Raw genomic sequence first — 13623 nt, forward strand, 5'->3', positions numbered from 1 at the left:
TTGCGGAGGAAGGAAGTTGCGGAAACCCATGTATAGCTGTTTGGAGATGAGTGTGTTTGGAATTATGGCGTTAAAGGCAGAGCGTTAGCCGATAAATAGGAGTCTGACGATGGTGACTTTTTTATCCAGATGTGCCAGATAGTAGTGTAGGGCAGGGAGATGGCATCCGCCGTGGACCAGTTTCGGCGGTAGCGAAATGCATTGGGTCGAGGTTGTCTGGGAGACTGGAGTTAATGTGTGACATGACCAGCCTCTGAAAGCACTTCGTGATTCAATGTGTCAGAGTTGCCGCGCCCTGGTCGTTAAGAGACCATGCCTTATTCTCCTTGATGATACGGGTGTTCCTAACGCAGGTCGGAATTTCAGATTGGAGCACGGAGATGTTAAGGACTTCTGCGAATATTCCCACCAGATGGCCCACGCAGGCTCTTAGATCAAGGCCGACGACTCCATCGGTCCCGGTCACTTTCCCAGGTTCGATGTATCTGACTTCAATTGGAAACAGACCAGTGACAGCGAATGGAACACGGCGGCCAGCTGATGCAGACATTCATCTATCCCAGTAAAAGAAAACCAGGGGCAGCAGAGCTTATGAATCAAATGCCAGACATTGGAAAGTGACTGCAAAGCCCCAGCGGAAGCTGCACAGACCGAGCGCGAGGGGAACTGAAAGAATTTGGGACGAGTTCTCAGGGTGGCGGGAAACCACAAACAGCACGCAGGCTGCAGATGTATCCAGCCGTAGCGGGCAAAGGCTGGAGTATTTGTGCTGGAGTTTAAATGGTTTACATTACTGTGCGATAGAATTCACAGTAATAGACTGCAGATTCGCTTAGCTGCAGCGATGAGATGGAGAAACTGGTGAATTTTCTTTCCTTCTGGAGATGGCCAGTGAAGCGGGTGTGGGTAAAATCTGCTTTATCTCCACCTCCACCTTCACCTGCACCTATGTATAGTATGAACTCAGGTCTTGTATCTGACTGTTGACGGTAACAAAATAAAATGGAGTTGTCCACTGCAGGATAAGAGCTGCAGCTGAAAGTCACCTCCTCTCCTTCCGTCTTCTCTTCTGAGAGCACCGTCTGAGTGACAAAATCTCCATGACTCGGGTCTGAAAAATACTTCCAAAAAGCAAAACATTAGACCGACGGCTTTCACAATTCAAGTCGAAACATCGTTGAATCAAGAAAGTACGTGAATTGTCTATCGGGCAATCACCTATCAGACAAGTTCCACAAACAACCCTGCAGGCAAGTATTCGCATTTTGGCTGTGAAGGATGGGTTTGGTTATACCCCTCACAGCCAACTGCCGTCGCCCTTCAGGATGTTCCCGCATCTACAGTCAGTGCCGGTGGAGGCATGGAGATCGTGGGCGGGGATTAAATGTCAGACCAATGGGTGCACCACCTCTTCCACCAGATCCGCCCTCCACACCCCGGCTACCCGCCTACTTCCCCAGATCCGACACAGTAGATGTGTTTTTATAAGAACGTTTCAGATTGCTGAGGCTGGGTGAGGAAAGAATCAACCCTGGTCAATTTAACGGAGACAGCACCGCACAAATAACTAAGGCTGACGACATCAGTAAGGAATGGAATACGGCGGTCAGCTGGTGCAAACATTCATAAATCCCAGAAAGACATGAAAACAGAGTGTAGCAGAGGTTATGACTCAAAACACACACGATGGGAAGGGATTGACACTGACTCCACAAATGAAGCTGCACCGACCAAGATTCCGCAGGTTGTCATCGCGCTTGGGGTCACACTGTTGCAGGGAAAAAGTCACTCAGAATGCGCACAAACCCCGGAGGCCGTGACATCAGTTGAGAGCTTTTCTGTACTGCACACTGACACATTTGGGCAGCCAATCATTGTGCATAGCAGAGTTTTTGTAATATTTTACCTGTAATGGAAACAATATATCAGCGCGCACATAAATTTGTCCACTCTGCAACTTGCTGCAGACCACTGTTTCATGGGTAATCTCTGAAATTTCACAACTTGCACCGACAATCCTGGATATATTCCTTTGCAATTCATGGCGTCTTCATACAACTTACTTTTGCGTCAGCATCATATTTAGCAACCAGATCTTCCGTGATTTCAGCGGAGCCATTCACAGAAATTGTGAATAGTTCGCGCGGCTGTGATTCTTGTTATACACCACTCGTTGCAGAGAGAGGCATGGTGAAAATCAGAGCGAAGAGCGGGCTGGCATGGAAGGGAGGAGGAAGGGTGAAGGAATCAGTTACGGAAACATGGAAGAGTTAGGGGGAGAGAGCGAGAGAGAGAGAGGAAGGTGACACACATATATAGAGAAGGAGGTGAGAGAGGGAAGGGAGAGAGAGAGGGATAGAGGGGGGAGAGAGCCAAAGCTTTGAGAGAGGAAAGAAATAGTGGGAGATGGAGGGGGAGAGAGATAAAAATGGAGGAGATGATAGAAAATATATGGAGAGAGAAGAGAGAGAGAGAGAGAGAAGGGGTGAGAAAGGGAAAGGAGAGAGAGGGAGAGAGATATGGTGTCGTGAGAGCGAAGGGGGAGAGAGAAGACAGCTTATGACTGTGGGCTTTCCCAAGGACTTATTCCTGGATTGGAATTTTCTCATGCTTGAGGGCTGAAGAAAAGCACTGGGTTAACCATCGCTAAAATTCTCTTACTCTCTCTCTCTCGCATTCTCCCTTGTTGAGTGTGTTTGTGTGTGTGTGTGTGTGTGTGTATGTGTGTGTGTGTGTGTGTGTGTGTCTGCATGTCTGTGTGTGTATGTGTGTGTGCCGTTTTATGTGTGTTTGTGTGTGTCTGTGTGTCTGTGTCTATGTGTGTTTGTGTATCTTCTCGCCAGTGTGAGTTTCTTCTACTCAATGAATCCAGAGCCTGCTGTTTTCTTTCGTGTTTTGTTGCGGAAACAAATGGGAAGGATTCAGTCACCCAGGAAAAATCCCGAACCATCGGTGAAGAAGGATAGACTACAATACTGAATTGCAGTTACTCAGAGACGGCTGGATATTTGTTTGATACAGTCGCTAACGTGGGGAAAAGTCGAGAGATACGCTGGAGAGACATTGTTGTCGAACAGTACCCCCGTCTCCAGAAGGCCAGGAGAAGTTCTCGGCTGCTTTGCAGAAAGACAGCAAGGTGGTCTCTTTAGGTATCACCAGGGCTCACCAGAGTTGATCTATGCCATGGTGTTCACTCAGTGGTCGGGAGAAGTCTCTCGGAGAGCAGATGTTTGCTCTCGCCAGAGGGCGCTCTCACTCCCGAGAACCGGACAACAATTCAAACGACGGCACGGGTTCAGAAACATTACTTTCCCCTGAGTGATGGTCATCATGATCGAGTTAAAACTTACCTTGTTTGTAAATTTGGAAAGAAAGGGTGAGGGAATGTGTCAGTTGAATTGCTTGGTGTTGACAAAGTCAGCGGGAGAAGAAATGTGACGTGAGATTTTCAGATGAATAGACCTGGAGTGAGAAAGAGAGGGAGAGTGGAGCGGAGAGGGATAGCAAGCGGGTGAGAGAGGAAGAGAGACAAGAGAGAGATGAGGATAGATGCGGGCGTGAGGGAGCAGATGAAAGACAAGGAGGTCAAGAAAGAAAGAGTGAAGAGCGATAGAGAAAGATTGAGAGTGATAGATGCACAGAGATCGACAGAGAGTTAGGTAACAGATAGATGGACAAATATATAGAGATAGATGGATGATAGATAGGTAGAGAGATGTATAGATGGCTAGATAGATGACAGACAGGCAGATAGACAGACAGATAGATAGATAGAGAGATAGGGAGAGGGATAAAGTGAGCGAGAGAGTACATGGGCCACAGCTGACATTCACGTAAGCTCCGATAGGCCAAGCGCTCAAACATCAGCCCATCCTCGCCAATAATACGTCCGACACAAATATTAGCGATCCTCATTTGAATTCAATCTCGCATATTCGTCATTTGTCATGCAGTGGCCAATTTTTAATGCAATGCACGAAGTCATTATGGATCTCACGTTCCCTGAATCTTCGGGATAATCCTGCCACGAGGAACCTTACCGGGACCGTTGCTCAGGTCCATGCAGTCAATATCCACTGACCAACTCTCATCAATCATGTTCGTCACGGACTCAGAAACTCAATGAAGGATGAAGGGGAGACCCCTCCCGCACGAAGCCGTGCTGCCTACCCGGAATGTTGCTTTTCTAGATGAGATTAGATCTTATCCTGAAGAATCTTCTCCAAAAATTATCCGATCTCTGATATGAGGCTCATCGGTCTATAATTTCCTGTTTTTACTTCTTTATTGCCTTTCATAAACTGAGGAACAACACTGACTGTTTTCCAGTCATCTGGGACACCGCCCTTAAATACAGAGAATACAAAGATCTCCGTAAGGAAACAGAAGTTTCGATATTGCCTCTTTCAATAATCTGGGAAAGGTTCCATTCATCCATGGGGATTTACCCACCACAAATTTGCTCAGGAGACCAAATGTCTCCACTTTCTTGACAAGGTCATACCCTTAAATTACAATACCCATACACTGATCTCACTCTCCTCCATACTTATCGCCATTGTAAATACTCATGCAGTCCTCATCAGAATAATAAAGAATATCTCTATCCCTTTCTTTGTTTTCACGAATTCCCACATGCTTCCTGGCATTAAACACAGCCATCAAAGACGCCTACCGCTCCATCCAACGCCACCCCCCCTCCTCCCCCCGCCACCGCATTTTGGAAAGTCAGACAATCAGGATGTGCTCAGCTGCGTCCTCGGCCCTTAATCTACACTCCAAGACATTAATTGACCTTAAGCTCTAACTCCAGTTTCAAGATTGCAGATGACTCCATCGTAAACTTGGGAAATTGGGTTATTGTTTTCATATGTATAGAGGTACAGTGAAACCTTGTCTTGCATACCATCCATACAAATCAATTCATGACAAACGTGCTTTGAGGTAGCGCAAGGTAAAACAATAACAGAATGTGGAATGAAGTGTTACAGTTACAAAGTGCAGTGCAGATTGACAATGAGGAGCAAGGCCATAACGAGGACATTAATGAGATCAGTGCACCTTCTCGCACCGGGGGGCCGTTCAATAGTCTTATAACAGCGGAATAGAAGATGTCCTTGAGCCCAGTGTACGTGCTTTCAGGCTTTTGTGTCTTCTGCCCGATGGGAGGGGGATAAAAGAGAATGTCCAGGGGTGGGTTATTTGATTACGCTGGCTGCTTCCCCGAGGCATCAAGACATGCAGACAGGCCATTGAGAGGAGGCTGGTTTCCGTGATGTGCTGAGGTGTGCTATCAACTCCCTGCATATTCTTGCGGTTTCGGGCAGAGTAGTTTACGTCCCAAGCTGTGATGCATCTGGATAGCATATTTTCTGTAGTGTATCGACAAATATTGGTGAGGGTCAAAGGGGACGTGTCCAACCTTTTTAGCCTCCTGACGATCCAGAGGCGCTGGTGAGCTTTCTTGGCCATAGATTCCCCGTGGTTGGACCAGGACAAGCCGTTGGTGATGTTTTCGTCCTGCAATCTGGATGCTCTCAACCCGCTCGACCTCAGCACCGTTGATACAAACAGGAGCATGTGCAGTGCCTCCATCCTGAATTCAATGACTACCTCGAGTAGGCCGGATATAAAACAACGAGAAAGCGGCAGACAGAAAGGTGAGAGAGCGCCGAGTACATGGTCTCAAGAAAACAACACACGTGTCGTCAATCAACATCGGTACTTCCTCAGAAAGCGAAAGAATTCAGCATATGGCCGATGATTCATACAAATTCTTACAGATGCGCAATAGAAAGCCTCCTATCCAGATGCATCACAAATTGGTTTTGCAACTGCTCTGCCCAAGACCGCAAAGGTCTGCAATAACCGAAAGCTTCGCTGACCAGGGAGCTATTTCTAGTCCACTGCATCGAACAAAATCCCATAACTATCCAGATTAGTCATTTTTTGGCGTCTTTCTCCCTTTACACCATGGTGTGGATGTGTACAGGTACATTAATCAATCAAAAGACATTTCTCTCTCCAACTCAATACCTCTCTATTTCTCTTCCTATGTCCTTCTCTCCGTCTCTATCTGTGTGCTTCACACACGTTCTCCCCCCCCCCCCCCCCCCGTCACACACTCTATTTCGTCCTCCGTCTCTTTCTTTCCACTAACATTCTGTCGTTTTGCACATCCTCACAGTTTTCGACCAATCAGGGCCTGCGGTGTTCACTTGTGTCTGTTGTCCAAATGCATGAAGCCGTGTCACGGAGCTGCGACATCAACGCTGCTTCGCCCTCTAAAGATGCGGTCCACCTCACGAAGTGTTTCCAGCGTGCTATCATTTATTGTCTTCCAGAATTCCTGCATTTGCAACGGGAATCTTTCATTTAATTTATATTCTCTCTGTCTCTGTCTTTAGCTCCCGCTCTCTGTCTCTGCATTGATCTATCTCTACCTCACTCTTTCACAGACACGCACACACACACACACACACACACACACACACACACACACACACACACACACACACACACACACACACACACACACACAAATCAACCACCCCTCTATCTATCCAATTGTCTGTCACTCCACATGTGCAAAATTAGCCCGCGACTCCGTGCGGAGCCTTCCGCATGGGAAACGAGCAACAGAACAATTTTGGATCTGATATTTGCTGCGGTTCGGCCGGGTTTGCGGTGAGAGACACCGCCTAAGTTTGCACCAGTAATCACAATTCAGCACGAAGTCTGTGCACTCTCTGAAGGCTAACGTGAACATCGTTGGTATTGTGATGTCGTCAGCCTCAGTTAATATTGCCGCGCTGCCCCTTCATTTTGACCAGGATTGAATGTTTCCCCACCCAGTCTCTGCAAGTTGAACGGATCGCCTGAATGTACATCTGGGGAAGTAGGCAGATAGGCGGGGTGTGGAGGGCGGAGCTGGTGGTGAGATGTGGTGCACCCATTGGACTGACATTTACTCCCCGCCCACTCCATCCACGTCACCACCTGCACAGACGGTAGAAGCGGGAACATCCTGAAGGGCGACGGCAGTTGGTTCTGAGGATTCTTACCAAACCCATCGTTTATAACCGAAATGCGAATTCTCGTCCTCTGGATTGTGAGTGGAACTTGTCTGATAGGTAACTGCGCAATAAACAATTCATCTACTTTCTTGATTCAACGGGGTTTCAACCTGAATTGTGAAAGCTGTCGGTATGATTCTTACATTTGAAAATATTTTTCAGACTCGAGTCATGGAGATTCTGTCACTCAGACGGTGTCCTCAGAAGTGAAGACAGAAGGAGAGGATGTGACCTTCAGCTGCAGCTATCATACTACAATGAGTAGCTACTATTTATATTGGTACCGGCAACGGTCAGACTCAAGACCTGAGTTCATACTCTGGAAACATACAGGTGGAACTGAAGGTAAAGCAGCTTTTGCCAAAAATCGCTTCACTGTCCATCTCCGGAAGGAAAGAAAATTCACCAGTTTGACCATCTCATGGCTGCAGCTGAGCGACTCTGCAGTTTATTACTGCGCCTTAAGCCGCACAGTGATGTAAACCAGTTAAACCCTCGTACATAAACTCCAGCTTCTGTGTTGATGTCGACTTTTCCCGCTGCAGCTGGATACATCTGCACCCTGCGTGTATTTTTTGTGGTTTCCCGCCGCCCTGAGTACTCATCCAAAATTCTTTCAGTTTCCCATCGCCCTCAGTCCATGAGAGCTTCTGCTGTGCCTTTACAGTCACTTACTTTCCAATGCCTGTGTTTTGATTCATAATCTCTGCTCTCCCCTGTTGTTATCTTTCTTGGATATATGAATATTTCCATCAGCTGACCGGCGTCTTCCCTTCGAGGATGCTGTTATGCTTCCAATTCAAGACAGATACACAGAATCTCGGGAAAGTTACCACGCCGATGGAGTCGCCGGAGTACTTCTCAGTTCCTGCGCGACAGCTGGTGGGAATTATCGCAGAAGTCCTTAACATCTCTCTGCTACAATCTGAGATTCCTACCTGCATTAAGACGATCGGTTTCATCAAGGCCTGGTGTCTGAATATCTAGGGCGAGTCACTCTGACATATGCAATCATGAAGTGCTTTGAGACGCTCGTCATGTCACACATTAACTGCAGCCTCCCAGAAAACCTCGACGAAATGCATTTCACTACCTTTGAAACTTGTCCACGGCGGATGACATTTCTCCGGCCCTACACTAATATCTGGAACATCTGGACAACAAAGTCACCTCCGTCAGACCTCTTTTTACTGAATAAATCTCCACCTGTACACCACTATTGCAAACTTACTCATCTCCAATCCGTTCGACATTGGGGTCTGCAACTTTCTTCCTCCGCAACTGGATCCTTGACTTCTTGACCAACAGACCACAATCAGTAAGATTAAGAGACAGCACCTCCGCAGAAATCCCCAGCACACACGGTGAACCACAAGTCTGCGTTCTCGGAACACTGTTCTCCCTCGACACTCAGGACCCTGTGGTCACAATCGACTTTAACTTCATTTACAAATTCGCGGATTCCACCGCCGCTGTGGCCGAGATCTCAAAGAATGAAGAGATGGAGTCCATCAGGTAGAGATTGGGTCTCGTAGCATCTTGAGAAGACAACAACCTCTGCCTCAGTGTCTGAACATTGACGTTTATCGAATTCAGGCCTGAATGTTCAGAGCTTCAAATACCCATGTGTAAGTATCGGCAATTTTATTTCCTGCTCCAGCCACGTGGACGCTTCTGACAAGATAGCACACCGGCGCCTCGACTTCTACAGAAGACGGAGGAAATTGGGCATGTCACCGATGATCCTCCCCAGTTTATACAGAGTGTCCTCATGAAGCATCCTATCCGGGTGTATGACAGATTGGCATGGCAACTGCTTGGCCCAAGCCGGCAAAAATTTGCAGAGTTGTGCAGGCAGCCCAGTCAGTCACGAAAACCATCCTGCTCTCCACAGAGTGCGTCTACACTTCTCGATGCATCGGGAAAGCAGCCAAGATTTTCAAGTACACTTCTTCTTTCCAATTCAGTACCATCGGGCAAAAGGTAGAAAGGCTTTATATCAGGTATCGCTGGATTCGAGGACAGCTTCGATACAGCTTACATCCCGGTAAATTGGCCACGTACCGATACCTGTGGCACTGCAGTTGTTGCAGCGACAGACAGCGGGAGAAGCAGAGCAGGCAGGCATGGAAGGAAGGAAGAAGGGGAGAGACAGAAACTGATAAAGAGACAGACAGGGTAATGGGTAAAGAGAAAGAGAGAGGGAGAGAGTTTGACGATCAATACATAAACGTAGACGGAGGAGAGGGCAAAGTGTGAGAGAAGACACACAAACACAGACACACAGACAAAGATACACACACACACACACACAGAAACACACACACACACACACACACACACTCAACAAGGGAGAATGAGAGGAGAGTAGGGAAAGAGAGAGGATGAAGGAGAGAGAGAGGGAGAGAGAAGGAAAGAGATCCTTTCGACCTAGCAGAGACACTGCGGTGCTTGCGCTCTCAAACATGAGCCAATAACATACCAGGAATATGTCCTTGGGACTTGCGACATTGTCAAACGTTCCAGACTTAAATTTAAGAGAGACAGATTGAAAGAGAGAGAATAGAATAGGTGGGGGAATAGCCAGACGTCCGATCAAATCCACATCATATTCCGATTGTTGCCTCGCCGTTTCTGTTTTGAATCAAAACCTGGTTGGTATGTGTGAACTCTCTCTCTCTTTCTCTCTCTCTCTCTCTCTCTCTCTCTCTCTCTCTCACACACACACACACACACACACACACACACACACACACACACACACACACACACACACACACACACACACACACACACACACACACACACACACACACAGAAAGAACGACAGACAGGGAGTGAGAGGACAGAAATTGAAAACCAAGCAAGGAGATGGATATTCTTTCTTTTCATTGCATTGATCCGCTAAGTTCTAATTCGCCAACCAGTCTTCCAGAAGAGATCAACCACAGTACATCTGAAAAAAAGTGAAGATGGCCGTTGTTGTGTTCCTTCATGTCCCTCACTAATTATATTGGCCGGCTGCCAGTGGAGTCTCCAATAATGTGGACAGTGTGGATCTCTTATTTCCAATACACTCGTAAGCTGTTCAGATATTCTAGTTTGTTCTGGGAACGAGGGCGAAACATTCAGTGACCCAGGAAATTCCCGAAGTAACGGCCGAAGAGACTATAATACTGAACTGAAGGTACTCAGCCACGGGCTCGATTTTTTTTTGCTGCAGTCAATATCGTGGGGAAAAGCCGAAATATGCGCTGAAGATCCGTGGGTCAGGAACAGTATCGCCGTCACGAGAATACCCGGAGAGTTTCTCTGCTGCTCTTCAGAAAGGTAGCAAGAAAATCTACTTCAGTATCACCGGGGCTCTTGTGTCGCTCTTTCAGGGTATCTTTGCGGATGTGGTCACACGGTTGCAGGGTAAAAGTCACTCAGAGCGCGCTCGCCAGGGGCGCACATACCCGGGAGGACATGACATCAATTCAGAGTTTTACTTACTGTCCTGCTGACTGACACATTGGGGCAGCCTATCATGGTGCATCACAGAGTTATTGTAATATTTTATCTGCAATAGAAACTATATATCATTATGCACAGAAATGTGTCCATACGTTACCTTGCTGCAGAACACTGCTGCATGGGTTTTCAGAACCTCAGCCGAAAGACCTTTCTCTATTACTTTCCAATTCATGGCATCTTCTTGGAATTTATTTTTGCGTCATCACCATATTGAGCAACCAGACCTTCCGTGATTTCAACGGAGCCATTTTCATAAATCATGAATAGTTCGCCTGGCAGTGATCCTGGGGACACATACCTCGGTGCAGAGAGAGACGTGGCGACAAACAGAGCTGGCATCGAAGGAAGGAAAGAAGACAGAAGAAGACAGACACAGAAACAAGAAAGAGGGATATATATATATTTATACAGAGAGAAAGAGTACAGAGACAGAGAGAGAGAGAGAGCACGAGACATATACATAGAGTAGGAGTGAGGGAGGTGTGAGAGAACGAAACGTTTGAGACAGGAAAGAACTAGAGGGAGAGGGAGGGAGAGAGAGAAACGGAGTTAACGAAATAAAAGAAGAAGAGGGAGAAACAAATTCATCAGGAAAGCTTGACACTGTGTGGGTTCCCAAGGACTTATTCCTTGTATGGGATTGGCTCATGTGCGGGGGCTCAAGCACAGCACAGTGTCAGCCATGGCTAAAAATTCTCTCTCTCTCTCTCTCAACCTCTCTCTTTCCCCCTCTCTCTGATTCTCCCCTGTTTTGTGTGTGTGTGTGTGTGTGTGTGTGTGTGTGTCGGTGTGTCTGTGACTGTGTGTTTGTGTGTCTTCTCTCTCACTTTCAACTCTCCTCCAGCTGCGTTCATGTGTTCTCATCATGTGTGGGTCTCTCTCTCTCTCATTCTCTTTCTCCGTCCCCCTGCCTGTCTCCTTGTAAGTTTCATTCTCTCCCCTTGTCCTTTCATCCATCCCTGTCTGCCCTGCTTCTCGTGATGTCTCTGGCTGTAGAAACTGCAGTGCCGCAGGGATCGGTACGTGGGTAACTTGCCAAAATCTATATAAATAGCTCCGATGTTCACTTGAAAAATCTGGTTTCCAGATGCCCCGACGATGCAATATTGGATGGAAAGTAAATTGCAAGAGACTGCAGTGAATTTAAATCGAATGAATACAGGTATGTTGTGGTCAGATGGAACGGTAAGTTGTGACCGAACACAAGGGTCCCATGGTTGAATGTTCCTCCGTTCCCGAAATGACAAAGGGAGAAAATGTGAAAAATACCGAACTTGTTCCGTTTGCAGAGAAATTAAACCAAAGATATTGTTCAAATGGTGAAAGATTACAACCACTCTGAAATGCAGCATTTGTGGTCTCCATTTGGGTCAAATGACAAATTTGACAAATGATGCGCTGACTTCATGACGAGGTGGATTGGGAGATCAATAATTCATCTTTGGGCGTACAAGATGTCCGATCAAGAGTCTTAAAACAGCGGGAAGGAAGCTGTCCTTGAGTCCTGCGGTGCGTGTTTTCAATCCTTTCAACCTTCCGCTCGAGGAAGAAGAGTGGTCCTTGAAAATGCTGGATGCTTTCCCGAGGCAGCGTGAAGTGTAAACGAAGTGAATGGAGGGGAAGATGGTTTTCGTGACGGACTGGGCTGCGATCACAACTGTGCAATTATCTGCGGGCTTGGGCAGAGCAGTTGCAATACCAATCTATGATGCATCCCGATAGGATGCTTTCTATCGAGCCTATGTATGAACTGGTGAGGGTCATCGGTGACATGCCGAATTTGCGCAGAGAAGTAGAGGCGCTAGTGTGCTATCGTCTCCAACGCGTTCACGTGACTGGAGCGGGAAACATATGTTGCTGAAACTTCCATAAGAGAATTTAATGCTCTGAACAATCTGCAGCACAGTAGCACTGTTAAAGACGGGTTGAAGTCGATATGTTTTTTTTTTCTGACACTGAGGCAGAGGTTGTTGTCTTGACACGATGACACATGTCTCTCCATCTCCCTATGTACTCCGTCTCGTCATTGATTGAGATCCAGCTGACGACGGAAATGTCATCCGTGAATGTGTAAATGAAGTTAAAGCAGATATTGACCACAGAGTCCAAAGTGTCGAGGGAGAACAGCATGGTTCTGAGAACGCAGCCTTGTGGGTCACCGTGCTTGTGTGTCTGTGCGTGTGTGGGGGTGGTGGTGGGAGGGGGATGTTGAGGAGTCTTGTCGCTTATCCTTACTGATTGCGGTCTGTTCGAAAAGAAGCCAAGGATCCAGTTGCGGAGGTACGAGGTTACAGACACCAATGTCGAGGAGTTTGGAGATGAGTGCGTTTGGAATTATTGTGTAAAGGCGGAGCTTTAGTCGATATATAGGAGTCTGTCGGGGTTGACTTTGTTATCGTGATGTGTCAGATCTTAGTGTTGGGCCACAGAGATGGAATCTGCCGTGGTCCAATTTCGTCGGCAGCGAAATGCTGTGGGTTCGAGGTTGTCTGACGGGCTGGAGTTAATGTGTGACATAACCAGCCTCTCGAAGCATTTCGTTATTCAAAATATCAGAGTGACCTCGCCTTGCTCGTCTTAACGCAGGTAGAAATCTCAGATTGGAGTAAGGAGATGTTCAGGACTTCTGCGAATACACCCATCAGCTGGCCTACGCAGGTTCTGAGAACAGGGCGAGCGACCATCCGGACCGATCACATTTCCTATGTTCGTTGTATCTGACCTGAAATGGAAACAAACCAGTGACGCGAATGGAGCACGGCTGAGAGCTGATACTATCCTTCATATATCCCAGAAAAATAATACCAGGGGAGAACAGAGGTTGTGAATCAAAAGACTGACATTGCCAACTGAGAGACTGAAAAAGCCACAGCGGAAGCTGCGCAGACCAAGGCCAAGGGAAACTGAAAGTATTTAGGATGAGTTCTCAGGGTGACGGGAAAACCACAAACAGCACGCAGAGTGCTGATGTAGCCAGCTGCAGTGGGCAAAGTCGACATCTAAACAGAAGGTGGAGTTTTTGTACGAGGGT

At 47.2% G+C, this 13623-nt stretch overlaps 1 gene segment (V, D, J or C); it reads left to right on the forward strand.

The window, feature by feature from the left end:
- Positions 1-7087: 7087 nt before the first annotated feature.
- LOC127576435 (T cell receptor alpha variable 38-1-like) lies at positions 7088-10582 on the forward strand. The segment is given in 3 exon segments: positions 7088-7133; positions 7239-7549; positions 10403-10582. Coding segments are annotated over 3 exon segments (537 nt in total).
- Positions 10583-13623: the final 3041 nt, after the last annotated feature.

This window comes from Pristis pectinata, chromosome 12, assembly GCF_009764475.1.
Source record: "Pristis pectinata isolate sPriPec2 chromosome 12, sPriPec2.1.pri, whole genome shotgun sequence".
NCBI lineage: Eukaryota > Metazoa > Chordata > Chondrichthyes > Rhinopristiformes > Pristidae > Pristis > Pristis pectinata.